At 43.4% G+C, this 27,305-nt stretch overlaps 1 protein-coding gene across 1 annotated transcript in view; it reads right to left on the bottom strand.

Annotated features, from left to right (window-relative positions):
* The window catches only part of LOC119161732 (cGMP-dependent protein kinase, isozyme 1), a 315,895-nt gene that overhangs the window by 57,163 nt on the left and 231,427 nt on the right, over positions 1–27,305 (bottom strand). The window contains exons 10-12 of the mRNA XM_075880279.1: positions 26,888–26,996; positions 8,439–8,668; positions 127–268 (exon numbers count right to left, since the gene is read on the bottom strand). Coding sequence (XP_075736394.1) covers positions 127–268; positions 8,439–8,668; positions 26,888–26,996 — 481 coding nt within the window. The remainder of the gene's footprint in view (positions 1–126; positions 269–8,438; positions 8,669–26,887; positions 26,997–27,305) is intronic.

Here is a 27,305-nt window from a genome sequence, read left to right as displayed (position 1 = left end):
CGCTAACTTTCCTTTGTTTTTACCATACACGCGATCTACAACGAGCCTGCACTAGTTTCATCCCCCATCCTAAAACTATGGTGTTGTATATGTGCTCGCAGAGAAAAACGGCCGGTGCTACCTTACCAATTTGGCGTACCCTGTCGAGTCCAAGACCATGTTTTCTGGCTTGAGGTCTCGGTACACGATGTTTTTGTCGTGGAGATACTGCAGCGCTTCCAACACGCAGCCCGTGTAAAATCTTGTAGTGTTCTCGTCAAACGCTCCCCTGGAGGCAGCAAGAAGAAACGCCACGTAAGAAGGGCATGCAACAACTATTCAAGAGGAAAAACATTTTTATTCTTAGGCGTGAAGCAGGAATGGTCTAGATCCGTACTTTCACCAACCATGTATGATAAGAACTTCTGTAGCACATTGGCGTTCGCATGGCTACACATCACACGATGTTACGAGTTTTAGCGGCATAAGCTCCGGGAAATAAAGATGTTCTCGTAACCACGATGTTTGTTTTAAAAATACATGGTCATGGAGGTTGGTGAGCTCAAATTTTAGCCTATGCACACAGTTTCCAATAACCCTATGTAGTAGGTATAATCAGCTATGTATATCCAGTGGCCGAAAGCTCCCTATACGTCCAATGTATACTCTCGGCAGCGGCGATGCAATCTATAAATGCTGGCGAACCTGTTGGCGATATGTTGGCGAACCTGTTGTTCTATCTTAAGGGAACCACCAAATCATGGTATGAGAACCATGAAGCAGAACTTGGGAGTTGGGCAATGAGCAGGGAGAAAATGTCGAACCTGTTCGGGAAGCCAATTGGAACAAAATGACCGTGAACAAAAAGCTTGCGTCTCGGGCGCAGACTTCGACGGAGTTGTATGTCTCGTATACAGATGTGTTAGCATTGTGTCGCAGAGCCAATGCCGAGATACCGGAGGTTGGCAAGGTCGGACATATTCTTAAGGGGATTGTGGACGACGCATTCAACCTCCTCATCTGCGAAAATTATTCTACAGTGGGCGCCATTATAAAGAAATGTCGGCGCTTTTAGCAAGCAAAGAGCCGGTGGATTGACAGCATGTTTGCCCGCATTTCGAATACGGCTGCAATGTAGTCTTCTGAAGACCGTGCAAGAACACAGCCGCCACCTTTAGTTTCATTGGTACCCCGCCGCGGTGCTACTCGGCTGCTGACGTGCTGGTCACGGGATCGAACATCGGCTACGGTGGCTGCATTTCCGATGGAGGCGGAAATGTTGTAGGCACGTGTTCTCAGGTTTGGGTGCACATTAAAGAACCCCAGGTGGTCGAAATTTACGGAGCCTTCCACTACGGCATCTGTTATAATCATGTGGTGATTTGGGGATGTTAAACCCCAAAAATCAATCAATCAATCTAGTTTCATCAGATCAGGTGACCGGAATTTTACGGCACGAACTTGAAGCCATTGCCCCTGCTCCAGCTCACACTGCTGCAAGTGACGCGATCCCACTCGCTGCTAACATGGTTCAAGCCATCTTCCGCCAAGAACTCGCCAGCATAGGTATTCCCCCGGTGTGCGCTTTGCCCAGCCTGCAGCGAGCTCCATGGCGTCCACCCTTGTCCTATCACGAGCAGCAGTTTACGGCCCGATCTCGCGACTCTGCTGCGTAGAGAACGGTCGACAATCGACCAATTTTTTTTGCCACCGTATCAGTCATGTTCTCTGTTGCTGCAAATACCACTGGTGTTCGCCACCTCGGACGTCATCTGAACATCCCTACCGACAGAATAGCACCCGCTTTGCATCTGCCGCACAGCCTTCTTCGCCAAACAACTGCAGAAGGTTCAACCGCCTATCTTCGTCACCGCATTGTCGTCAGTCGCGTTCGCCTCCAGGACGTCGCCAGTCGTCTCGCTCACCGCAGACTCGCAGGCCATTGTCCCCATTCGACCCCGCTCCTGCTTACCCGGAAAACTAAATGGTGCAGTGCCCAGAGGTCACACTGCACTTTCGACTCCCTCCCCAAATCTTCTCTTGGCGCTTCCGACGAGACAAAGTTTGTCAGACGTTGACGTTGATAGTGTGACTAATTCTGCCCTTATAGATAGTGGAGCCCACATTTCTGTAATGAGCGCGAAACTTCGCGGGCGCCTACAGAAAGTGCTCACGCTTGGCACTTCCCGCACATTTCGAGTCTCTGATGGGAGAAACCCTGCCGTTCAAGGGATGTGCATGGCCCGTGTGTCCATTACCGGTCATTCTACATTAGTTCAGTTTGTCGTCATTGAAATGAGTCCTCATGACCTAATACTTGGCTTGGACTTCCTGTTACGCCATTCTGCGCTCATTGATTGTGCCACTGCTTCTCTTCAGCTTGAGCTTCCACAGCTTACCAATTTTCCAGCTGATCGTTCTCCACGTTTATGCTCTCGTCCTCACGTTCGCTTGCCACCACAAGCTGCTACGCATGTCACTTTGTCGTGCTCACGTGATGTGCCCGATCGTGACTACCTCGTCACTCCTGTAGTCGACGTACTGATGGCCCGAGACCTCACCCTTGCTAACACTGTTGTCTCCATCACTGATAATACAGTGGTTATACCCCTAGTCAAAGTCAGTCTCTTGACTCATGTTATTCCGCAAGATATGTCTTTCCCGCCCTCTTTCTGTTTGACAGCTGCAATGTTATTGGTTTGAACACCTATGCTACACCTCCCTGTCTTGGCCACAATTACACTCAGCCTGCCGATGACATTAAAAAGATGATTGCTCCCGATCTCACTCCCGCGCAAGCTGCTGGCCTCCATCGTCTGCTAGCATCATATAAAGACATTTTCGACTTTGACCACCACCCTCTCGGTCAAACAACTGCAGTGACTCACCGGATCAACACTGGTGATGCCAGTCTTATACGGTGGTGTATATATCATGTATCTCACAAGGAACGCCAAGTAATTCAGAATGAAGTGTGCAAAATCACTCCTAAAGACGTCATAGAACCATCATCCAGCCCCTGGGCTTCTCCAGTCGTGCTCGTTGAGAAGGATAGCTAGCAGCTGGCGCTTTTGCGTTGACTATCGCCATTTAAACAAAGTCACTCATAAAGACGTCTACTCTTTGCCTCGGATTGATTACGCCCTCGATTGCCTACATGGTGCCCAATACTTTTCGTCTGTCGACCTTCGGTCCGGCTATTGGCGAATTTCTGTCGACCCCATGGTTCTCAATAAAACTGCTTTCGTTACGCCCAACGGCCTCTACCAGTTCAAAGTAATGCCATTCAGACTATGTAATGCGGCTGCAACTTTCTAGCGCATGATCGACTTCCTTCTCCGAGGATATAAGTGGTCCATCTGCTTATGTTACTTAGATGATGTCATCGTCTTTTCACCTAGCTTTGACAGCCATAACACATGTCTGTCAGCCATTCTAGATGTTTTTAGAAGAGCTGCTCTTCAGGTCAATTCTGTGAAATGTCATTTCGAACATCGCTAAATCACCATACCGGGCCACCTTGTCAGTGCCACTGGTGTTCAACCGGATCCCGACAAGGTGTCAGCAGTACAAGAATTTCCTGAACCACGTTCAACCAAGGACGTCCAAAGTTTTGTAGGGCTATGTTCCTACATTTGTCGAGTTATCCGCAACTCTTTTTCACAGAGGTAGTGGTGAAGCAAGACATTTTTTATGTTGTGTAATAGTTTCCTTCTGGCTTCGATAGTGACCGGCTAGCATAACTGATAACCCTTTCTTCTCCATTGGTCTTCTGCACAAGGATGGCGCAGGGACCTACGCTGCTTGCGTTGGTGTGAATTTCCGTATTGGCGTATTCTTCAGAAAGCTCAAGTATCGGAGGGGTCTCCAGGCGTTATTTCAGTTTTTGAAACACATCAATTTGCACCGTTCTCCAATTGAAATCGGCGTCGGTCTTCATAAGCTACGTTAGTGACTCAGCGATCTGTGATAAGTCCTTGAAAAGGATCTGTAATAGGCGCACAAACCTAGAAATTGGCGCACGGCCTTCTTGTCGGTGGTTAGCGACAAAGTGGTGACAACAGCAGTTTTTACGTGTCTGAGCGCACTCCACCATTGCTTATAGCATGACCCAAAAACAGAAGGTCATTGTACGCGAATTCCCATTTCTTTGGCGTTAGGGCGAGTCTGTTGCTTGATGTGCAGATTCAAGGCCTTGTGGGTGTTCATCGAAGCTTAAGGAAACCACAACCTTGTCATCCAGGTCAAAGAGGCAAGTCTCCCACTTCAAGCCAGCCAGTACTGTATTCATGACTCGTGGGAAAGTCAGAGGTGACGATCAAAAACTAAAAGTCAGACGTTTGAAGTCGAACAGGCCATCTGGTGTTGCGAAAGCAGCCTTTTCTCGGTCTTTCGCGTTGACTTCGATTTGCCTATAGCCGGTCTTGAGGTCCATAAAAAAGTACCTCGAAAATCAGAGTCAATCTTGGGTGTCGTCTATGCGTGGGAGGGGTTACACGTCCTTCTTCGTATATTTGTTCAGGCGGTGATAGTCAACGCATAAACGTACAGTTCCATCCTTCTTCTTCACGAATACCACTGGTGACGCCCATGAAATTTTTTAAGGCTGAATGATGTTGTCATGTAGCATTTGGTCAACGTGTTTCTTTATAGCTTCGCATTCTCAAGTGAATTTTTCGTGCGGGCTTGACGGAGTGACCTGGTAGTTCTGTTATGATTCAAAGCTTTTAATTAGGGGTCTGTCAAGTTTTTGACGATGACAGAAGCAGTTTTTAAATTTCAGAGGCAGGTTTCTCAGCTGTTCTTGTTTGGGCGTCGGAACGCTTGAATTAACGCCCAATGCTGGCTGAAGGGTTTTAGTCGTCGAAGTAGATTCAACAGAACCGGTGAGGGCGAAAGCTTTGCTGACTTCCAGTATTTCGTCTATGTAGGCAACCGTCATACCTTTGCTCAGCAGCTTTTACTAGTTGCTGACGTTCGCGAGTGTAACTCTTTACTTACCTCCTCACAACTTGACTATTCCTCTGGCGACGCGAATTCCGCGGCTAATCAACAGGTACTGGTTACCTTAGGCGACATCTTCCATGTCTGTAGATTCTTCAGTGCCGAAGGAAATGATGACACTGGATCGAGGAGGAATGGTGACTTGCTCTTCCAGCACATCCAAGGCGTACCTTTCTGACGGCGTGTCCCATAGCAGTGTTTTTTTGTAGATAGCATTGTTGACTCCGAACTCAGGTCACTATTGGCGCCACGGTGACTTAGGAAGTTCATGCCAAGTATGACATTCCTGGAGCAATGATGCAGTACTCAAAGCTCGTCGGATAATTTCGGTAATTAGGGATACCCTTCCTGTGTGAACTCCCACCGGCGTTGTCAGGTGGCCTCCAGCTGTGTGAATTTCGGGTCCATTTCAAGCGGTCATTACTTTCTCCAGCTTAGCGGCGAACGGCCCATTGATGATGGCATAGTTGGCTTCAGTGTTGACGAGAGTGGTGACGTGTTGTCCGTCAATCAAAAAGTTTAGGTCACTTAATCTTCATCTTGCCTTACAGTTGGGTCACGGCGTTGGATGACAGCTACGTTGGTTTGCTCCGCTACATCCACGTTGCGTCGTGAGGTCTTCTTCTAACCGCGAAGTTTTGACGTCGGAGCTGCGTACGGGTTCAGGAAGGTTCTTTTTTCGTCACGTAATCGGTGGCAGAGCATCTTCGGTAGTTGGTCGTACAGCAGCCGCACCTCCATTCGTTGCTGCCCTTAGTTCTCCGAGGAAGTGCTCAAAGATCCACCCCAAGCAGGGCTGGCACACTGCCTGCGAGGCGGTGACTCTTAGCGGCCTGGTGACGGTGAACGGTAAGGTAGTCGGGGTGTCGACTGCGCGTCTGCGAGATAGTGGGCTATGTCGTGTGGTCGTTAACCCTACTGTGGGCACAGCGCGTTGACGTCGCGACCCCGTTTACCCATCTGTCGGTACTGGCAACGGCGGTAGGTGTGGCCGGCTTTACCGCTTTGGTAGCCAAGCAGGTGGTTCTCAGGGTCGTGCCAAACGTCGTTTTTTGTGATGCGCTGCGCTGTCCAGCAGACGAATGGTAGGGTGTCGGTTGTGGTGGTGGAGGTGGCATTTGGTGACGGAAGTGGAACGGGGTGGCGTCTTGATGTGGGCGTGCAGGAGTGTTGCGGTACCGTGGAGCGGCGTACCCCATATTTTCCGGCCTAGGTAGTGGTGCTTCGGGAATTCAAGAAATTGCCGGACTTCTTCGTGGACGATTTCGGTGGTTGAATTCAGTTGAGGCTGTGGTGAAGGTAGTAACTTGCGCAGCACCTCGCGCACTCTCGCTCTGATTGTTTCGCGTAGGTAACTGGTGCCTAAGTGAGTGCGATTTGGCGTAGCATGTAGGCAGGGCTAGGTAGTTGTATTGCTTCGTTCGTACGTCCAGTTATTTTCTGTTGTAACCTCTGTGAGGAATTCAGCGACCGTATAGGGTGGGTTGCGGACAAGTCCTGCGAACATTTATAGTCTCAAACCTGGCATAAGCAGACAAACTTTTTTTTCAGTCATAGAAGCGTCGGGCTGGCAGAAAATTCGAATAACCTATTCCGTGAAAATTGTAGCATTTTCCTTTGGTAGCTGCCCGCAAGTCTCCAGCAAAGCAGAGGCCCTTTCTTTGCAGGAGATGCTTATGATCGTTTCCAGCAATGTACCACGGAAGACATCTCAGGTTTGAAGTGCACACTTCTCTATTCTTCAATCAGGTACTTGCTGTGTCTTCGAAGTAAAAGTAGACGCGACGCAGCTTTTTTTTCCGAATCCCACTGGTTGAAGGCACACACTCGGTCGTATGTCTACAACCAAGTCTCCGGGTGATGAAATAATGATCCGCGGAATGTCGGTGGCTCCCTCGGCTGCTGCATTCTATGGGCTATCGTAGTTGTTGCAGTAGTGGTCATGGCCTTGGGCTTGCGAGTCTGATCTAGTAGAAGAACAATTCTCTGGATGTATCCCTCGTTGCCTGCACCTGGCTCACTTATCGAGGTTGGCGTCGACGTCTTCTTCCCGATTGGACTTGGCTCACAGCTATAGGGGGCGTTAGGGACATAGACCGGGAAGCACCTTCACCAGATGTCATGGGGTCGTGACGTCGACGAAGAGAGCAGACTGCAGTTCAAAGATCAAACTGTTTATTTGTCCGAACTTGTGGCCAGCTGTGGAAATGTCACAATACAGTGATACACACTGGCACTTGTGTCGCCCGTGGATCAATAAACAAGTGGCGAAGCGCGTCGGCATTTATACATGTGCCGTATAACACGTGTGGAGGAAGTCGCCATTGCGCTAGTTGCTGCGGACCAGGACTCGCGCGCTATCATTACCGACTTGAGAGGGGCCTGTAGAAATATTCAAAGCGTGTATGTCCCATACTTGTTGTACCGTATCTTACAAAATAGCAAATACGTCGGGGCCCACGCATCCGTAGCATCATATGGGCTCCAGCTCACACGGCCCCGAAGACAATGAAACGGCAGACGCTGCTGCCCGCACGCTTACTCTCCGGGTAACGACTTCAGACCTTTCCGAAATCCCGAACCTAAGCAGGCCTTAACATTTTGAGAAATTACTGAATTCTATCGATTCGGCCATGCAAATTATCCTAAACTCTCTTAAGGCCTTACAAAGGCAGAAGAGCGCTTATTCCTCCGCCTTTACACCAACACACTGCTGCGTGCGGCCGTTTCAAACTATTTAGATCTTGCCTGTACATGAAAATGCGCGAACTGTGCGAAGAAGTCTTCCGACGTCTTCCACATGGTGTGGGCATGCCAATCAACTCCGCGCATCACCCCAACACCAAACACTACCAGAGAGGACTGGGAGGCAGCTCTCCTCAGCTTTTCCGACCTGGTGAGCCAGAAGGCTCTGGTAAACCGTACTCGAGTCGCGTTGGCTGCCAGTGGACTTCTGTAACGAGGAGCCTACCTAGTGCGTGTGAGGTGCGGCCCACTCCGGGTCATCTCCCTCGTACTGCCTGTATTTATATTGTAAGCACATTTGAAGCACTCCATCGTTCTCACTTTTACATACCCATCACCATCGTTCCCTCTTGTTGTTCTGAGCCAGGGGAGACATTGCGAAATAAACGCTTCTGCTTGCCCTGCCTGGTGAACTCTGTCTATGTCTTTCAATGTAAATACTAAAGTTTTTATCTCTCTCTCTTTCTCGGTCGAATACTTACCTACTGTCACTGGTCGCCGCGCAAACTCTGGAATAATCCCGAGTTTTAGCGTCAGTGGCGTTCGTGAGTGGGAGGGGGAGGAGAACCTACTTCACTCGTCAGCTGGGTTATATATAATATATATATATATATATATATATATATATATATATATATATATATATATATATATATATATATATATATATATATATATATATATATATATATATATATATGCAGGCTCACCTGTCTCTGAGCAGCGACCAGACCTCCCCACCGAGACAGGCCTCCATAAGCATGTAGACGTACTTCTCGTCTCGGAACGTCTTGTACATGCGACAGATGAACGGGTGGCGACTGCTCATCATGAGCGCCTTTTCGCTCAGCACGTGCTCCTGCTGTTGCGTTTCCACGATGTGCTTCTTCGTCAGGCACTTGAGCGCGAACGTCCGGCTGCGGTCCTGTACATACTGCACCTGCAATAAACATGAACCTCGTGACGAGACTTAATCGCTGCTCTGTTATGCATCGCGAACGTACGCACATAAGCATAGCTTGCAAGGCAGCAAATGCGGTATAGTTTCTAAGTGGCAGTAATTTTGTAAAAGTGAATTCATAATAGCAACTCACTTCTAAATGGGGCAATTTAAGTGTGTATCACTCGCAAAATAAGGGATTGACTTCGCTATGAAGTGTCAATCTACAGGCATGGGTGTTACTTAAGACTGCAGCAAGTCTCTTAGGTGTGAGTCAAATAGATAAAATGAATGAAGGGTAAAAAGTGTGGATCAAGAATGACCAAGGCACTAATGCGTGACTGCACGTACATTATAGTTATTCTAGTGAATAAAAAGGTAGTCAAAGAAAATTATTTTCAATCGAGAAGGCATTTAAAGGCGTAATTATAAATGAACGGTAAATCAAGTGACGCAAGTGTTAACAAACGTGCACAAAATTTGGAGAAGGAACTTCAAGAGGAAATCACATACGTTCATTTTCACGAAGTGAATGAGCCCGAGTGATTAAAGCAAATTAGTACTGCCTCGCAGAGCACAGGATTCCGCCTGTGACCTTCTTAGCCTTACCTTAACGCACTCCGTTCATTTATTGCGATAGCAATTATATGGACACTCTCGACTGGATTTTACCACCGGCGTCGGCGTCGACATCAGCATCACTCACCGTGTATATATATATATATATATATATATATATATATATAAGTATCTATACATAAAAAATGGGAGAATTGCAAAAAAACAGAACCTTCTGGCGCGCGGAATCAAACTTGGGTTCTCTCAATCGTGAACGCTTGGTGATAACCATTGAGCCACCGTGAAGCACGTTCTTTGCTGTTAAAATGGCAAGCTATTTATATCTACAACTTACCGCGGCTCACGGCCATATCGGAGGGAACTATCGTGTTTTCATAATTACCAGCAACATGGCACAATCAGCGTGCGTCGCCACATCATGCGGCAGCGCACGCTGTAATCTCCCACGTGTACTTTGCCCCACTTAGATGAGGAGAGCGACGCTCTAACGCGCGCACTTATCTCGCGGTGGGGAGGAGGGCAGCACCGTACGTCTTGGGTGGCCTCGGGCTTACCCTGAAACAATTCCGTTGTAGTTACCAGGTGCACAGCCGTAACTGATATTTTTGCAGCCTCCGTTTGCGAAAAGTACAGGCTTTTCAGACGCAGCAATATGACAACTAAGACGCCTTACACATGCATCTGTATATGTGAGCACGTTTCATGCGCCATTTGTGCGTGAGAAACGCGGGGCAGGTTTCGATCTGTTTTCCATTCTGCGCGTGACTTTCCAATTTGTTGCTATCGCGTTCATTGCTTCGCCTTTGTGGCAAAGCTGTGAGTTTTTTCCTTACTGTGTGAAAAGATAAAGAAAAGAGGTCATGACAAACAGAACTCTCTCTCGCTATGGCGAAAAAGGCCAAACAGGAAACAGTTACTATTTCTAGAGACGGAGATATGCTTAGTGGAGAAGAGATATACAAGGAACGCCTAATGAACTCTCAGTCTCAAAATGGTTGTCTTTTGAAAAGAGAAAGCCCTAGAAAGTAACGCATCAATCACCATGCTGTGAAATGCCTCAAAAGACATGGTTGGCTGCGAGTACCCCAGTCTATGTGGAAAGCGCGGATTTTGTTTTTAACTGGGGTGAACGTTTCTAATTTAATCCTACTGCTCTTCTCCACTACTATATAATAACAATACTGTACTTGTGCCTTGTCTATGCGTCATACAATAATAACGGTGAAGCACACGTTTACATTCGTCCAACAGTTAGTCAGTAAAGAAGTATACGTTTCTTTATGTGTAGCCTCAAGGGCCACACCTAAAAGCTGTTGGACAGGTACAAGAAGACACTTTTATATAACTCTCCAAGCTGATAAGTACGTGTATACTGAATGTGCTTACAGTTATCAAGCAATATTCGAAAGGAAAACGTGGTAAATATTCGTATGTAATTCTGTTACATGGAGAAGTACAATCCCCATTTTGTCACTGGCAAATAAAGAAGGGCAGTGATATCGTGTTCTTAACAGCCGTGACCCAGGTTGTGCTGAAACTCAGTGCTCTACGCGACAGTAGATAATAGAACGGAAATCTCAATATGCCAGTATACTCTCGCACAACGCGTGCGTATGCAAGAAAATGAATTGACTTTTTCCAGCTGCACGTGTGACCAGCAGCGAGTCTTTGTGATTAACTGACGACAAGCATTAAAAGAAACAAAAAAGAACACTAACACAATTTGGATGTTCTAAGAAAAAAGAAGATTGGTTGGATTTATAGGATTCAAAGCATATCAGTCGGGATGGTAACCGTGACCTTCTGAACGTTACATAGCACTATTCATTTGGGTGTGCTAAGGATGTGAGCACAACGCAATTCATTGCTTTCATAAGTTCGCCGGCAATTCAGTACATTGTAATTTTCTGGTTACTTTTCTTCTCGCCTCTAACTATGTGCTATGCCAGCGCATGTCAATCTGCAGGCTTTACCAAAAGCCAGAAGAAACACTCTCATTGGCGGTTCGGAAACCATTATCTATGTCTTTACATCAGTATCAGTGAGCAGGGGAGGAGGGTTAAAAATTCTGAATCAAGTTTAACGAACTCCCTAGTGTTTACGCGTATTTGTGCGCTGATTCCAAAGCCATATTTATTATTGTTATTGAACACGCAGTTTAAAAATATCAAACATGTTATAAACATTCTGAGGACAATACTTTTTTAGGATAGTAAAGGGGTAAATCAACACGTCACAAAGCCTCGTACTCACGGCATGTAGTGAAAAAAGAATGGATGTTCTGAACCTGTTTCAACAAGAGTTACGGTACAATGCACATTTGTGACTGCATTGAGCTAATAATTCACTCATCAATTCATATTTAACGCACAAATACACTAGTTCAGAGGGGCTCAGAACACTTATTCTTTTTTAACAACACAGAGTTCTCATTTAAGAATAACGGGATATGCTACTTAAGTTCGTAACTGTATCAGGTAAAAAAAAACATATGCTCCCAAATGTGCCTATGAAATGGTTGATATTTAAAAAAAAACGTCATAATCTACTAAAAAATCAATTGAATATATGAAATTACAAACATATACACAAACGCAGCAAGTCTAATTAAATCACATGAAGAATGTAAAAAAAGTTAGAGCTTATAAACAGAGTGAATGAGTATGAGTGGGGTGAAGCGTCCACCCGTCCGTCTCTCTGTCTATAGAACTAGCACCATCTTAGTGTGCATTGTTTGTGATATATATATATTTATATATATATATATATATATATTAATATATTTTTTTATTTATTTATACTGCCAACCCTCACTTGAGGGTCATTACAGAGAGGGAAGCATAGGATATGGAAAGTAAATACAGACATTGATATTTTCAGCAACATTGAACAATAACACAATAGCATATTCATTGCTCGGCAAAGTAAACATCAAGAGCACATTCCATTTTTTTAGCGTCAGAATTTTCAACAATATGTCGTGGCAATTTGTTCGACGCTTCTATAACATCAGGGAAAAAAGATTTGCGAAAGACGTCCGTGCGAGCACCGAAGGGGCGAACTGCCGCGTCATGATTGATCCGGCTGCTGAGCTTATGCGGGGGGTGTACGTAAATTGTTCTATCTATTTTTATTTGACCATGCAATATCTGAAAAAATACTTTTAGGCGCTGCTTTTGTCGTCTAATTCCTAGAGATTCCAAACCACTTAATTTTAACATCTCGGTAACCGAATCAGTCCTTATATACTTCGAACATATAAATCGCGCGGAAAGTCTCTGAATTCGTTCTAGTTTACCTATTAAATCCTTTTGGTGGGTGCTCCAGGCAGCACAAGCATATTCTAAAACAGGGCGCACAAATGTTTTATATGCAAGCAGCTTGACGTCTTTCGTAGCACTCGGTAATTTAGCACGCAAGAAACGCAGTTTTCTGTAAGAGGCACAGCATACATTCTAGACATAGGCACGCCATTTCAAATCATTCGTAATATGCACTCCCAAATATTTAAATGCACACACCTGCGGTAAATAATTAGGTCCAATGCTGTACGTAAATGGTAAAACGTGTTTTTTGGTAGTTATATGCGTATATGTTGTCTTAGAATAATTTATTTTCATCTCCCATTTATCGCACCATGTTTGAAAATCATCAAAACAATCAGATATATATATATATATATATATATATATATATATATATATATATATATATATATAAAATATATAAATCATCAAACAATCAGATATATATATATATATATATATATATATATATATATATATATATATATATATATATATATATATATATATATATATATTCTTTAATAATTCCTTTAAAATTCCTTTAATAATAAGAAACACTCTAAAGTACATGCCATCAAAACGTGTATTTGTCTTTTCTCTGATTTCAACACCAAGAAATCATTTCTTCGGAAACGCGAATCCCGAGAGACACCGAAAGCGAAAAATTTCGCTTCGTTGTAGGGCGCGCAATGCTATAGCTGAAGAAGCAGGAGTTGCGAGCCCGTATTCAGACTCACCGAAGTACCCGACTCCCTGCGCCGGCCAACGGTGAAGCGATGGAACGCAAGTCGCATGATTTCTCTTCACAAGTATAGATGGCGCCAGCACCACCAATACTCATTGCATTTACTGATTCAGCTTCTATATAGCTGCCACTCCGTGCTTCGCGAGTGCCATTGTCTATAGCCGCGAAGTTTTTTCGTAGCATGAAAGCTACGTGATATAGGCGCAAATGCAAGAGGTTGAGAGAAGCTTCTATAGCATCTTACTGTTGCGTCAAGCACAGTTTAATTGTTAGCGCTCTCACTTGAAAAATATAACAACACTAAGTTGGGGCAAAGAAGCATCTAGAATATCGCAAATGTAGGTAGCGCGTCTCCACATATGATGGTGCTTCACACGCAAATATTTTTTTATTTCCTGGTATTTCAAAAACGTGGTTATAATTATAACTTTTTGAACTTCTCATAAAAGTTATTTCACCGCAGTCGTGCAACTTGACGTCTGAACTTTCCTCTAATAATGGTATCGGGTGTTGTAAGGCCCACAACCACGATTGAGGTATGCTGTAGCGGAAGGCTCCATAAATTTTGACTATATTTACTTGTTTATTTATTTCATTTTTTAAAGGCTACCTACATCGCCATATAGGCAATACGTAGGGGGGGGGGGGACAAAAAAACAATCCGTACAAATAAATTTGTAGCAAAATACGTAAATGCACACAAAAACACTGTCAAATTTAATTATCAGAACATAATAATAGATCACAAATACATTTTCACACACACAGAACATACAAAATGCAAGAAGAATTTCGCAGCATAGAAAAAATTAATTATTATTTGTTATACTAACCATTTTGTCACTTAAGCTGTTCCACTCTCTTATTGTTTTTGGAAAGAATGAGTAGAAAAGTATTGGATCTACATTTGAAGGTAGATATCTTTTTGATATTGTCACAGCGAATGGATGTGCAGAGGGGTTGAACAAGGTAGCTATGGGGATTGATTCCTATATAAAGTAATATATATATTGCAACAGTTTAAGCCATAGTTTCTGTCTACGTACACGTAGAAGATACCATCCCAAAGTGACCTTCATTTGTGAAACGCTGGCTTAGGGGCTATAGTTATTTAAAACAAATCTTGCCACTTGATTCTAAAGTTTTTCTATTTTATTTATAAGATAGTCTTGGTGGAGGGAGTCCCATACTACGCATACATAATCAAGTACAGACCTGAACTGCAAGAAATATAAAGTTTCCTGGATTTCGCGCGTCACCTGTTTGAAATTCTTTCGAATAAAGTATAGCATCCCACTAGCTTTTGCTATGTCAGTGTCAATGTGTTTGTTCCATGTAAATGATTGAGTAAAATGAACACGAAGATACTTATAATCGCAGTGTGTGTTAATGAGTACGCCATTGATGTTACACTGATGAAATGATTTGGATATTTCCCTTGAGAAGCTCACACTGAAACTCTTTTTAATGCTTAAATTCATTTTCTATTTTTTACACCAGTGCGCTTCGTGATCTACGTCGGCTTGCACAATTGAGTATCAGATTCAGTCTTGATTTCTCTGTATATGACGCAGTCGTCAGCAAATAATTTTATGGGTGACGTTATGTTTTCAACATTGTTGTTTATGTAGATTAGGAAGAGTAAGAGTCCTAAAACGATCCCTTGGGGAACGTCTGAAGTTACTGCTATGGACGAATATTTGACATTATTTAAAACAACATCCTGAGTTCTACCATTCAAATAATTACGTATCCACGTTTGAATGTTTTTATTTATGCCCAATGAAACAAGCTTCAAATCTAAGAGCTTATGGGACACAGTGTCAAATGATTTTTTGAAATCTATGAAAACCACGTCTACACGACTATTGTTATCACTAGATTTGGATACGAAATGCTGAAATTATATTAGTTGTGTGTTACAGGAATAACCTTTTCGAAAACCGTGCTGGGAGGGATTAAAGAAAACGTCTAAATCAAGGAATTTAAATATATTGGTATGTAAAATGTGTTCAAATATTTTGCAACATACCGACGTTAATGAGATTGGTCTGTAATTTTCTCTGAGGTTTTTATCTCCAGATTTGAAAGCGGTTGTAACGTTTGATGTCTTCCAATCTTGGGGAATAAGACCAGTTTCGAGGGAAAGTTCATAGATTATACTTAAACAGAGAGCAACAATGTCATGACACTCTTTGAAAATTACTTGGGACAGTCCGTCAGCTCCAATGGCTTTTGTTGCATCTAAGTGACGTAATAATAAGTTTACGCCACCTACATCAATTTGAATGTCTGGCATCATATTGCTCTGGGCGGCATTGTTCAGAAGAAATGCCTGCTCGGCCGTTTCATGCGAAAAAACTGATTGAAAATATTGATTGAAACATTCCGCCCTCTGGTAGTCTGATGTCACGGCTTTGCCGTCGACAGTGAAGGCTGGTATAGATGTATCTTCTTTTCGGTTCTGCTTTACATACTTCCAAAATATCTTCGGGTTTTGTTTTAGGTATATACCTAATTTAACAAACAAATAATTTTTTGCAGATGTATTTGTTACTTTTAATATAGTATTTATTTATTCTAGGCGCTTGTGGTTTACCAAACTAGAATGAGCAGAAAATATTTTATACGCGCGTCTACCTTTCCAGACAAGTTTACGTGTTTCTGCGTTAAACCAAGATTTATGCGTTTTCTTTTTACGCAAGTACCTACATGGAACATGACTTTTGACCAATCTGAGTATTTGGTCGCGGAATGTTGACGACAGAGCTAACGGACAACGTGCTTTTGACATATGCTAGAAAGTAGGAAAGAAATTCTCTAGTTCAGCACTAATAGCAACAAAATCTCCTTTCTGGTCTGGGATGTCCATACACGCTGTACGCTAAGCACGGCGACAACGGCCCTGTGGTCGCTAATACCTGGGCACACGGTAATCCCTGACACTAAGTTTGGTTTGTTGATTGATTGATTGATATGTGGGGTTTGACGTCCCAAAACCACCATATGATTATGAGAGACACCGTAGTGGAGGGCTGCGGAAATTTCGACCACCTGGAGTTCTTTACCGTGCACCCAAATCTGAGCACACGGGCCTACAACATTTCCGCCTCCATCGGAAATGCTTTAGATTGTTGCAAAGCACCAAGTCTAAGATTGAGTTTTCTCATGTAGGTGCCAGCACGTACTGTTGTATGTCATAGAATCCGAGCAGTTCTTCAAACTCCGAGTAGATACGAGAACTGTCACTAGTACCACATCCAGCAATCCATTTTAAATTCGGCAAGTTCAAATCTCCCCCAAAAAATATGCTTTAAGGCATAACAGACAGCACAGCAGACAGCAAACTTAACGACTCGCCTCTGCCCGGTGGGCGATAGATTATCCTGAACGCGACATTGTTTCCCTTGGGTAAATTCACGAGGCACCAGACAGATTCCTAGTCTTTTTGGAAAAAAAGTTCAGTGCTTGGGAATGTATTTGATATTAAGAGAAACACTCCCCCGCGATGCTCACGACTATCTTTCCAATAGACAGCAAAACCTGGCGGAAAGATTTCCACATTACACACAGAGTTGTCTAATCATGATTCAGTGCCCGTTACAATGGTGTTCCTTTATATGGTGTTCCTTACCGTACCCTGACAATGCACAGTACATGGGTTTCTAGAATTTGAGCTAGATCAAAACGCTACCAAGGTCGCAATCGAAACCTGAAATTTTGGGTCAGCCGCCCAGCACCGCACCCAGAAAACCGGTACGACACACTTCAATGTTTTAAAAAAATATTTCGAAGCAGTGCAGGATGATATGACCAAACTAGGGTTGCTCGCTACTTGTAGAACTTTGCTTAATTACAGGAACAATTCACCATGCTAATGCAGCTAAAAAAGCAGGATTTTTGAAAGAAGGCCCCTAGTACGCAATTTGTGAGAAATTTGGATAAGTGTCTAATTCGGCTCATTTCGTTTTTAAAGACGATAATCTTTCTTGGGAAACTTCAACACGAAAATCTTGATCTGTCTGTTTGTCTGTTTGTCCGCCCTTAACAGTACCCCCAACGACACCAAATGATACCCTAAACGGTGGACTCCATCCGCAGCGCCCCCCAATATTGCACAAGCTTTAGCGTTCACACTTGTGCAATTGTCAATTAAACAGCAATAATTGCGCATATCTGAGGCACCATAACAACACGTCAATGTTCTGTATGTGTGCTTTTATACTAGAAAAGGCATACATAATTCATTCTAAGGACGATAGCGGTTATCGCGCTGCGATGTTAATGCAACGCTGGTACGATAAGGCAAGGGTTTCCAACGCTTTGCTAAGACCACATGGTAGCGGCACCTATCCGTCGCCTTACGTTCTACATCTCATCGCCCCCAAGACAGGCGCGCACGACGCGTGCTTCGTTTTCCAAGATAACTGCTAGATAGCGCTCATGTTTCACGTATGACGTGACTCGATTCCAATTTTTCCTTCCGACATGCTCGATGCGCTCGTTCGCCTCCGCTGTACGCATGAGGTACACTGACGCAGCGCCTTCAGAATACCTTTCACCAATTTGCTTGCGCTGAACATCAAATAAACGTTTTGTTCACTCTCTCCAGACGCCTTTTGACGACATTTGCAGTGTAACATACAGATGCGGGGCTGATTTCTCTTCTTGTATGCAATAAATTTGTACCTCCGTCTTCATAAAAGCCACGGATGTATTCAAATTAATACATGGCATGTTCACCTGCGCGCGGCTTTTGTGGTGCTCTCGATTTGATTGATTGATATGTGGGGTTTAACGTCCCAAAACCACTACATGATTATGAGAGACGCCGTAGTGGAGGGCTCCGGAAATTTAGACCACCTGGGGTTCTTTAACGTGCACCCAAACCTGAGCACACGGGCCTACAACATTTCCGCCTCCATCGGAAATGCAGCCGCCGCAGCCGGGATTCGAACCCGCGCCCTGCGGGTCAGCAGCCGAGTACCTTAGCCACTAGACCACCGCGGTGGGGCTGGTGCTCTCGAACGTGCCCTGTTTGAGTAGTGCATCTGGGGCAGCGATTGCTGGCTGTTTCTGATGGCGACGTGAGGGCTATAGGTTAATTTTCTTTACAGCACGTGACGGGGAGGGCAGAGAAATAGGTGTCGCAGATGTTATGTGTTAATCACGACCCGAGATACCTTTTGACAACTCCGCGCCATATAATGTGCTCTTGTTTGGAATTCGAATAAGAGAATGACTAACATTTCATGCCTGCTCTGGCGGAATTCAGTATACTACACCCGTTGTCATGATTTGATAAGCACGCACAACTTCACAGCGTTTAGTTGGGCTGAGCTGACAGAAATGAACCGGAGGCTGAAGGTTCCGCCTGTATATGTGTATGTTTTACGTCCGATGGCATATCATGCACTAGCTTGCAACTCTGGTGGTAGCTTGCAGAAAGGAATTATTAAAACGTGCCCTCATTGAAGACAAGTTTGCCTAACAATGTCTTAACGCAAGAAGACGTGAACTGAAAAAGCGTGTTGATGCTTGCTTGTTCATACTTCAAGTATAAAAGAACAGCGAGAGGACGGGATGGACAGTGCCTATTTCTGGTCACCTTTTTTGTGTTTTGCTTTAGTTCTTGAGAATTTCACTTTGCAAACACATGCCTTGACGCGTTATTATACTATTTAACAAAAGTTATACTGAAATAAATTTAGTTTCTCAGCAACTAAGAATAACAGCTGATAAGGTGGTGGACAGGTAGCCATTTTCAATTGTGTTTGAATAGATTCCCTGTCCGCAAGTTTGTATTGTACTTGTAAAACAAAGTGGAGACTTTGTTCGGTGTAACAACGAGGTTCTCACACAGCATACGCGTCGTTCGAAGGCCAAAGTCTTCACGGTATGACCAGAGTCTCGTATAGAAGGAAAGACAGTTTAGGAATAATTTTCTTTGTCGGGGCCTTCTTAATCCTGCACATTATGTGACGAGGCTTTTTCGTGGATTGTGCTGCATCGCACGACACCCACAAGCTGTTTGCATGTCCTTAAAATTCCACCCAGTCATACAGAGCTATAGGAATATTGAATGCAACTTTGCCACAGCGTGAATGTTGCCTTAGGATTAGTATAAATTGCATTTACGGAACACACATCTGAGAGTTCCTTAGCTAATTGTGCTGATCGAGTTCATGAAGGGGGCCTGTTATTTAAAACGATATCTGGAAACTCGAAGCCGCAAAGGAGCATAGTGGTTATGGTAAACATTGCCCTTGATAATTTGTTCACACACGAAGATGGCGGATATGAGGAAAAGCGTATGTTGTATTGCATTTCCAAGGCCAAAAGAAATTCGTACATGTACTGTATGTACGTCGTCACTGAAGCTAATGCCTGCAGTTATCTTTTAATGTCGCAAGAATAACGTGCTAACCTTCGAGCGTAGTGCGTTTGTAACAACATACTGTGGAATTTCATGGAGTGTCATAACATTAACACTTGCTGACATCACTTACCAACCAAGCATGGCATCAGGCAACATTCTTTGCCCCGCACAGGACCATATCATATACGTAAAAGGGTTGTATTCGCTAAGACTGCTGTGAATATTGAAGAAAAGGAGATGACTGCCATCGGTAAAAATTATGCCGTCACGGGAATTGCTAGTGAGAAAAGGACGACACAACCCAAACCCCGCACAATTGTTTTGTACTGCTTCCCAGCTCCCTCTGCGAAATGTCGAGCGAACATTAATTTGAAAGGCGGTGTAGAGAGTGTGCAAACACGCGGGCTGTTGTTAATAACTTCTGGCTTTGCTCGGTGAACGCGGTAATATTGTTATTCTTTCTTTGCTCGCTATCGGATAACTGTTTTAGCTCACGGTGTGATCAGCAAAATATAAGCTATAAGACTGTTTGCACAGAGTAGCGAGAGCACAGATGTTTTTTCACTCCCTCTGCAACAGATGTTTTCACGTTGTTATACCCGTTAAACACATAGCCACGTGGTTGCCTGTGCAGCAGATATTTTTACGTTGCTAGAGCCACGTTGAATACGCAGTATTTGTGAATACACGCCCTCCCATCAGAACGGCTGATATATTGATGCTTGGCACGCCTTTTAGGGAGCTTAACGGACCGTATTTTTTGTTACTGTGGTATTTTGTTTGACCCGGCCGCCTCATTCACGTCCTCGTTACTTAAAATGCTGCGCAATATTAACTTCAGGGCTGACGACGGATGTGGCGGTGATGGCGCAAAGGGTTCAAATTTACATTTTATGTGTTTTAATTGGGCACACGAGGGCTACCAGAAGGCCGAGTGGTGCAGACTCGTGCGACACCTCATCGCGCTTCGAAACCCGATATATTTTTACGCTAGTCGCTCATTTCGTAGGGAGCTTGTCATTTCACTTTTCGGCGTTAAATTGTTTTCTCACATTTTTAGTCCGCTTATCACTTTGTTTTCTTTAAACTTATTACCAAGAATAGAAACGATAGAAGAAATTTGTAGTACAGGAATCACCTGCTAAAGTGCATTTGTGATTGTGCACTGAAGTCGACGAAACATATAAACATGAACTCAAGTGGTAGAACAAATATATTAATATAGGGAAAGAGAAAAAAAACCTTCTAAAAATAAGGAAGTACCTGGGGAAGAAGTGAAGTTAAATGCAGAGTAAGTTAAAATTACTAATTTAGATATTTTAATGAGAAGTCCGCAACTGTGAACGTTTAGTATATAAATCGCGATTGCGAGTGCTTGCACACTCACTATTTCAGCAAACATCAGCGAACGCCTCATGTACTCTTCTACCTGCTATGTGATTACTGCACTAACACTGCCCTTTTCCCGCGATGGCCGTAATCTCATACGCCGGCGTTTTGAGGTTGGCTGATATCAGATAAAAAACAGTTCGCTGCAGCCTAAGTTTCTTACGGGGCAGCATGTTCCTATGGCACGGTGTAAATTGTTAAGTCGTCAAAAAGTTTTGTGACCATAAAACTGTTAATGTCGCCTCAAACACACCGTGTTCTCCTCAATTGTATGTGGTCGAAACTGTTTTGAACTTTCTTAAGGTTGATGACAGTTCCGTACTGATCACTTAAGCCCTATCTTTTGAGGAGTTTGAATGCTGTAGCGAATTTCGCAACGTAGATGCGCTCCTTTTTGGGTGATGCGACATTGTGCGTGAGTGCTTATCAAATTATGTATGTCAAATACATATTAAACAGAACCCAAGACCCCCATGAAAAAAAAAAACATGTAGGTTCTAAAGCTCGATTGGTCCTGCATCGTCCATGCACTCATCTTGAGTCTTGATGACCAGCCTTCTTCATGTCCTCAAGATATAGCAAATGCCTTTAATAATTACTTCAAACCTGTTTTTATACCGGTAACGGCAGCACTCTTCGATTTCCCACATGCACAAAAGTTTACCAGCTCTTTCCAATCTTGAATTATGCTCCTCTGGAGTACATAACGAAATATTAAATCTGAAAGTTTTGAAGCAATCTGGCTCAGATAGTATTTCGAATATGTTCCTAAAGTGTATTCGGAATGTTTTGCGGACAATCTTACAAGAAAATGAAAAAAAAAAACAATCATCTCTGCAACAGTATCCGGAGTGTAGAATTATCAAACGTAGTGACTGTTTTTAACACCAGAAACTAACAAATACTACCAAAGTAGAAGTAGGTTTTTCCTTCTACCAGCTTAAAAAGTTTGGAGCATATCATTAAGAAATGCGTTGTAGAATGCCCAAAGGCATAATATACGTTCACGATCACAGCACGGCTTTTATGCTAGCTATTCTACTGTTACACTGTTACTTCAATTTACACGCAGCATTGTTTCTTCTCTTAACGACCGAATACATGTGATGTCATATTTATTCCCATTTTTAAAGTCTTTTGCATGGTTTGTCGAGCTAAACTTTCAGCCTTTTCAAATTTTTATAGCTTCAACGAGCTGGTTGACTTGATAGCCGATTCTAGCTGTCGCGCTCATAATTTGCTGCGTTTAACCACGCGAAGTCACCTGAGGTACATATCACATCCGGAAGAGCCCTGAAGGCGTGGTTCTCTGTTCGCTTTTGTTTAATATTTATATAAATAGGAAGAAAAGTTATCGGTGATAATCAAATTCAACTTAGAATAGATGCATACTACGGCGTTATCTGTGGAACTGCCTGTATTACTCAAGATCTGGGTGGGCGGAAGAGTGTTATTTTTTACGTCGTTTCGCATCGGGAGTGAAATATGGCCAACCAAAAAAAGCACTGTAGTAACAACTTTTTTAAATGAGAAGTAACCTCTTCGTTTCACATATACTAATGATAGTACAATTCTGTAAGTGGTATGTAGTTTAAATACATTAGAGTAAATTTCACAGCAAATTTCAACTGGCACATGCACGTCATAACAATGTGCAATAAACTCTTCGAAAACTTTTGTGCCTCTAACGCACGTAGAACAACTCAGCGAAAAAACGCTGACTGAGAGCTCATAAGAGTTAATAAAGACTCAAATACGCATTTTTGTTTGGCGACCTTGCCACAATAAGACATAACCATGTTAGAATCTATTAAAAATCAATACTGCTCATACTTTGTCGCTCTGACCAGCGTTCCTCGCCTGCTTAGCATGCGCATGTTTTATCTCTGCACCTCCTGTCGATCATCGTCACACTTGCAATCGTGTCGTCCTCCTCCATAAATAAGAGCCCACACCGGTTCGAGTGTTCTATCTCCCATCTCTTTCGTTGCACCTTCTTCTCACCCGTTACGGTGATTTGAACCTATGAATATTGTGCCCGTTAGATCAATTCAGAATCATTTACAATTTCTTTTGTTTCTTTTTAGTTTTTCTACAGAGCGTGCATTTTTGGAAAGACCTTGATGGGCATCTTCGCACACTCGATAGCGAGCAATGGAAAATAAACAATTTCGTAACCATGCATTTTCTTGAATTGCAATTTCGAGGAGCTGAACATTTGTAATTACACCTGCTGTTTCAATAGAAGAGATAGAGCCCCGCCGTGGTGGCCTAGTGGCTAGAGTACTGGGCTGCTGACCCGCTGGTCGAGGGAAGAAATCCCGGCAGCAGCGGCTGCATTTTCGATGTAGGCGAAAATGCTGTAGGCCCATGTGTTCAGATTTTGGCACGCGTTCAAAAACCCCTCGTGGTCAAAATTTCTGCAGTGCTCCACTACATCGTCTTTCATAATCATATGGTGGTTTTGGGATGTTAAACCACACATATCAATCATCATCAATTTTTTTTATACACACCAGCAAGTGGTAGAAAAGAGACTCCTAGTTGCAAAACAAACATTAAAACAGCTGCTAGTTATGCGGCAAAAAGGAAAATAGGTGATCTATCTTTGATGAACGCTGGCCCTGACTTAGTGCGAAATCAGCAAACTTCTTACTTCTCATTTTCACTGAAGCAGAGCACCGCAGACGATGATGTGCATTAAAACTTCAAATAAAAACGTAAGGTCATGGGCAAGCATAGAGCACCGCCAAGTGTTGAAACAATACAGGTGCCTTCTGGGAGAGATATATCTATTCATGATAGATATTGAACGTCGCTTTTACTTAAGATTACGCAGATATATTTTTACAGCATGAAAAGTCACGTCAATCTTCACGTATGTGCATTGCATCTCGACGTTTACAAAAAAATAATCTGCTTTTATTTTGGTCATCGTGAGACCATCGCGCCACGCATTCGGAATTCCCACTATAACAATAACATGTTTGGCGCCCTTATACAGCAGCCACCGGAAACTGATATAAAACATCTTTTGCCGAAAATCAGACAAGCGCCTCTGCAAACTTTTTTGAATTGACTGCATTACAGCAGAAGCGCCACGCGGACTTCAAATAGATTCGTCATATTGTTCTACGGAAATGCTACCAGGAGCAATTTCAGCGCGTTGAAAATCTGCATTGCTGCTTTCGTGCCTAGCTTTTGTAGCTCGCGAACAATGATGCGAAAAGACTTTGGCTGGGTCTTCATTATAGTGTCGGTCTCCTCTGAGTTTTCCTAATAATTTTCCGCCATGTTTGCAGTTATAGCCCATTATATGGTCATTGTTATTGCTCGGAACGGTAGCGAAAGCCGCTCAACATCTGAAGCATTTTTGTGCAACGCTTGAACTGACCTGTGTGCACCTCTGGAATGTGGTGCACTCAAGATGAGTGTATTGTGGCCTCCTGATGCGTGCATAATATTTCATCTTCTGCTGTGGGGCAAGCATCAGCTCTATGGGGGCTGCGGTCCCACTGGCGCCTGTGTTTCAAATGGCGTCTCTCACATCATTCTGTGTGAGTGCACCGAGTCGTCCATCATCTTTTGCCCGACGCGAATGCGTGTTTTTTTATCAGGCCATCCTTCAAAGCCGCTTCATGTGACCAGATCAGTCAGGGCATGTCAAAGAAGCAGCGGAATCGCAGTTTTCATCCTTATGAGTCACCTAATTCTGGCCCGCTCCTCTTACATGCCCCAGCTTGCGGCACATGTGACAATACAATTATTTTGTCAGGTAAGGGCGCGCAGGATGTTTCACGTATGCAACTTTGACCCGAACGGCAGAGTGTCAGAATCAAATGCTAGCTGACTGCCCGAAGCAGTGAATCACCGCGCTTCTGACTGTTAATGTTACAAATCTCCGGGGGTGAGCGTCTGTAATATCAATGTCTGCGTAACTTTAGCACGTCAGTCATTGTTCCTTTCCCGTGAGCAAGCAACGAGCACACTGGATACTTCCTAGCCAGGTGATGGCCTTTATACTCTCGAATACGTTTTTCTAGGGTTTATGTCTGAAAACCACAGCGTGATTTTGAGAGAAGCCGTAGTAGAGGGCTCCCGAGATTTTGACCATCTTTCTTCTTTAATGTGCGCTGATGACGCAAAGCACACGACCCTCAAGAATTTCACCCCGACCAAGATGTGACCGCCGCGGCGAGGATCAAACCTTGACCTTCGGGTAAACAGAAGAACACTATAGCCACTCATCTACAATGGTGGACAGAATGGCCTTGTTTGTAACATTAACTAAGAGTATGTTTATCCTGCCATTCATGCGGATTTCATTGACTTGTGCATGTGCAACTCGATCAAATTCTTCAATTATTGGCGAATTTTAGTGTCTTTAGCAAGTGCAACTCGATCAAAATATTCAGTTAACGACTGCCCCTTGAGTGAATTGAAGTTGCTGTATGTAGAGGCAAGCGCATACGAAACTAAGAAACACTATTTGTCAATATTCAGCGCTGGTGTCGAGTCCTCTGCAGATGACATCTTGGGAAGGCTGCTTCCCGACAGGCTGATAGTGAATGTCGTGAAGTCGGCTTCCGGTTTGATCTCTTCCACTGATGAGTGGGTAGTAGAATCACAAGGAACTAAAAAGAGAATGAGGTCAAGCATCTTCGGTCCATCACTAGGCATATGGCAGGGGTCCACTGTCTCTTTGGGTCGGTGGTTTCCAAGCCTGAAGGAAGACGTCGTCAATTTTGCTCGATCAATGAGCATCAAGAATTTTCACAGTTGAAAAATGTAGAGTATTCCTAGACACAAGTACGCCCGAACGCACGTCTTTATCCAATGATTGTCAGAAAACTTATTGAGATTTAAAAACATTATAGAAACGCTTTTGCTTATTATGCAAAGAAAATTTTGCGTTTAAACGAAAACTTGTGCAAGATGATTTTCAGGAAGTTTATCGAGGGAGTATCACTTCTAGTTTCAATGCAATACTTTGTTTGCATATCAAACAAAAGCGTTCGTTTAAAAACCAGGAAGCTCATATGTTTTGCTCCTTTTTTCTGCCAAGTCACAAATATTGGAAACATTTTTTACTTATTTCCCACTTTTAATACTGCGCTATAAGTATATGAATATCGGAGTAATCAATTCTTACATAAAGAAACTAGATTTCAAGATAAAAATATTTTGAGACCACTGCGCACTGGAAGTCGTACATTAAAAATTCACAATTTTTAGAGAATCTTTGTGTAGGGCACATTGAGACCGAAATTATGGCATGTGGCGCTCCATTTAAATGACCATTTGGTACATCAATAGAAATCAAGGAAACTGTTCTTATGAATCAAGTTTAATTATTACAGCTTTTAATAAAGAGAATATTTTTGAAATTCTTCATTCAGGGCAACCTGGAGCTTCAGCGAACAAACTTCCGTATGAGCAAGAGGAAGATAGTTGTATGATCGGTCTGATTAGTCGACATAAGACATCGGCACCAGTTCACCCACGAAGCTGACTGTATAAATTGTGCGTCATGTCAAGGTTTACACTGAACGTCCCGTAAATAAGTCAGTGAGGTTTGCTAACGCTAATTTACGATATTCTAGGCAATTGGAAATATCTGACCTAAATAGAAGAAGTTTTCATCTGGCCCTTTTAAGACGGCAAAGTGGAAATGCGCTGCTTTCTTGAGTCCCAATATTCATGAAGGTAACTATTCTGCCTGGAACGCCAGACTCAACCGGCCTCAGCAAATACACAAGCTAGACAGCTTTCATCGGCGTATTCATGCCCAAGTGGGCTGCATGTGTATTCGCCCTCACCAGTTCAACGCGGCCAAAGCCTCCGACGCCAAGCGTGGCCAGCACTTCGAGATCGTCCAGCTGAATAGGCTTCACCTCGGAGTCCACTTCCAGAGCTTTGCTTGTGATCCTGAGGAATAAACTGAATAGGTGAGTTCAGAAGCGTGTGCAAAGTTTAGTGTAAACAAAGCAGTGTGATGTTTGAGAGTATGGTGCTGATGAATTGGCACAAAACAGCTGGAAATCAGAGGAATAGCCTTGTACGATTGAAAGAATGAAGTTGTAGTTTGCGTAACTTCCCAACTAAATCTCTTTCTTTGGTTAACTGATATTAGCTCGTAATACAGAAAAGCTATACTTCTTTCAACGTGATCAAACTAATCTAAATTTTTCTACTTTGTCAGAAATACCAAGAAAACGAAACAGTGACACTGCAACG

The sequence above is a fragment of the Rhipicephalus microplus genome, chromosome X, assembly GCF_043290135.1.
Source record: "Rhipicephalus microplus isolate Deutch F79 chromosome X, USDA_Rmic, whole genome shotgun sequence".
NCBI classification, from domain to species: domain Eukaryota; kingdom Metazoa; phylum Arthropoda; class Arachnida; order Ixodida; family Ixodidae; genus Rhipicephalus; species Rhipicephalus microplus.
Note: the sequence above shows the minus strand (reverse complement) of the source record. Positions and strands in the feature narration are given on the sequence as shown.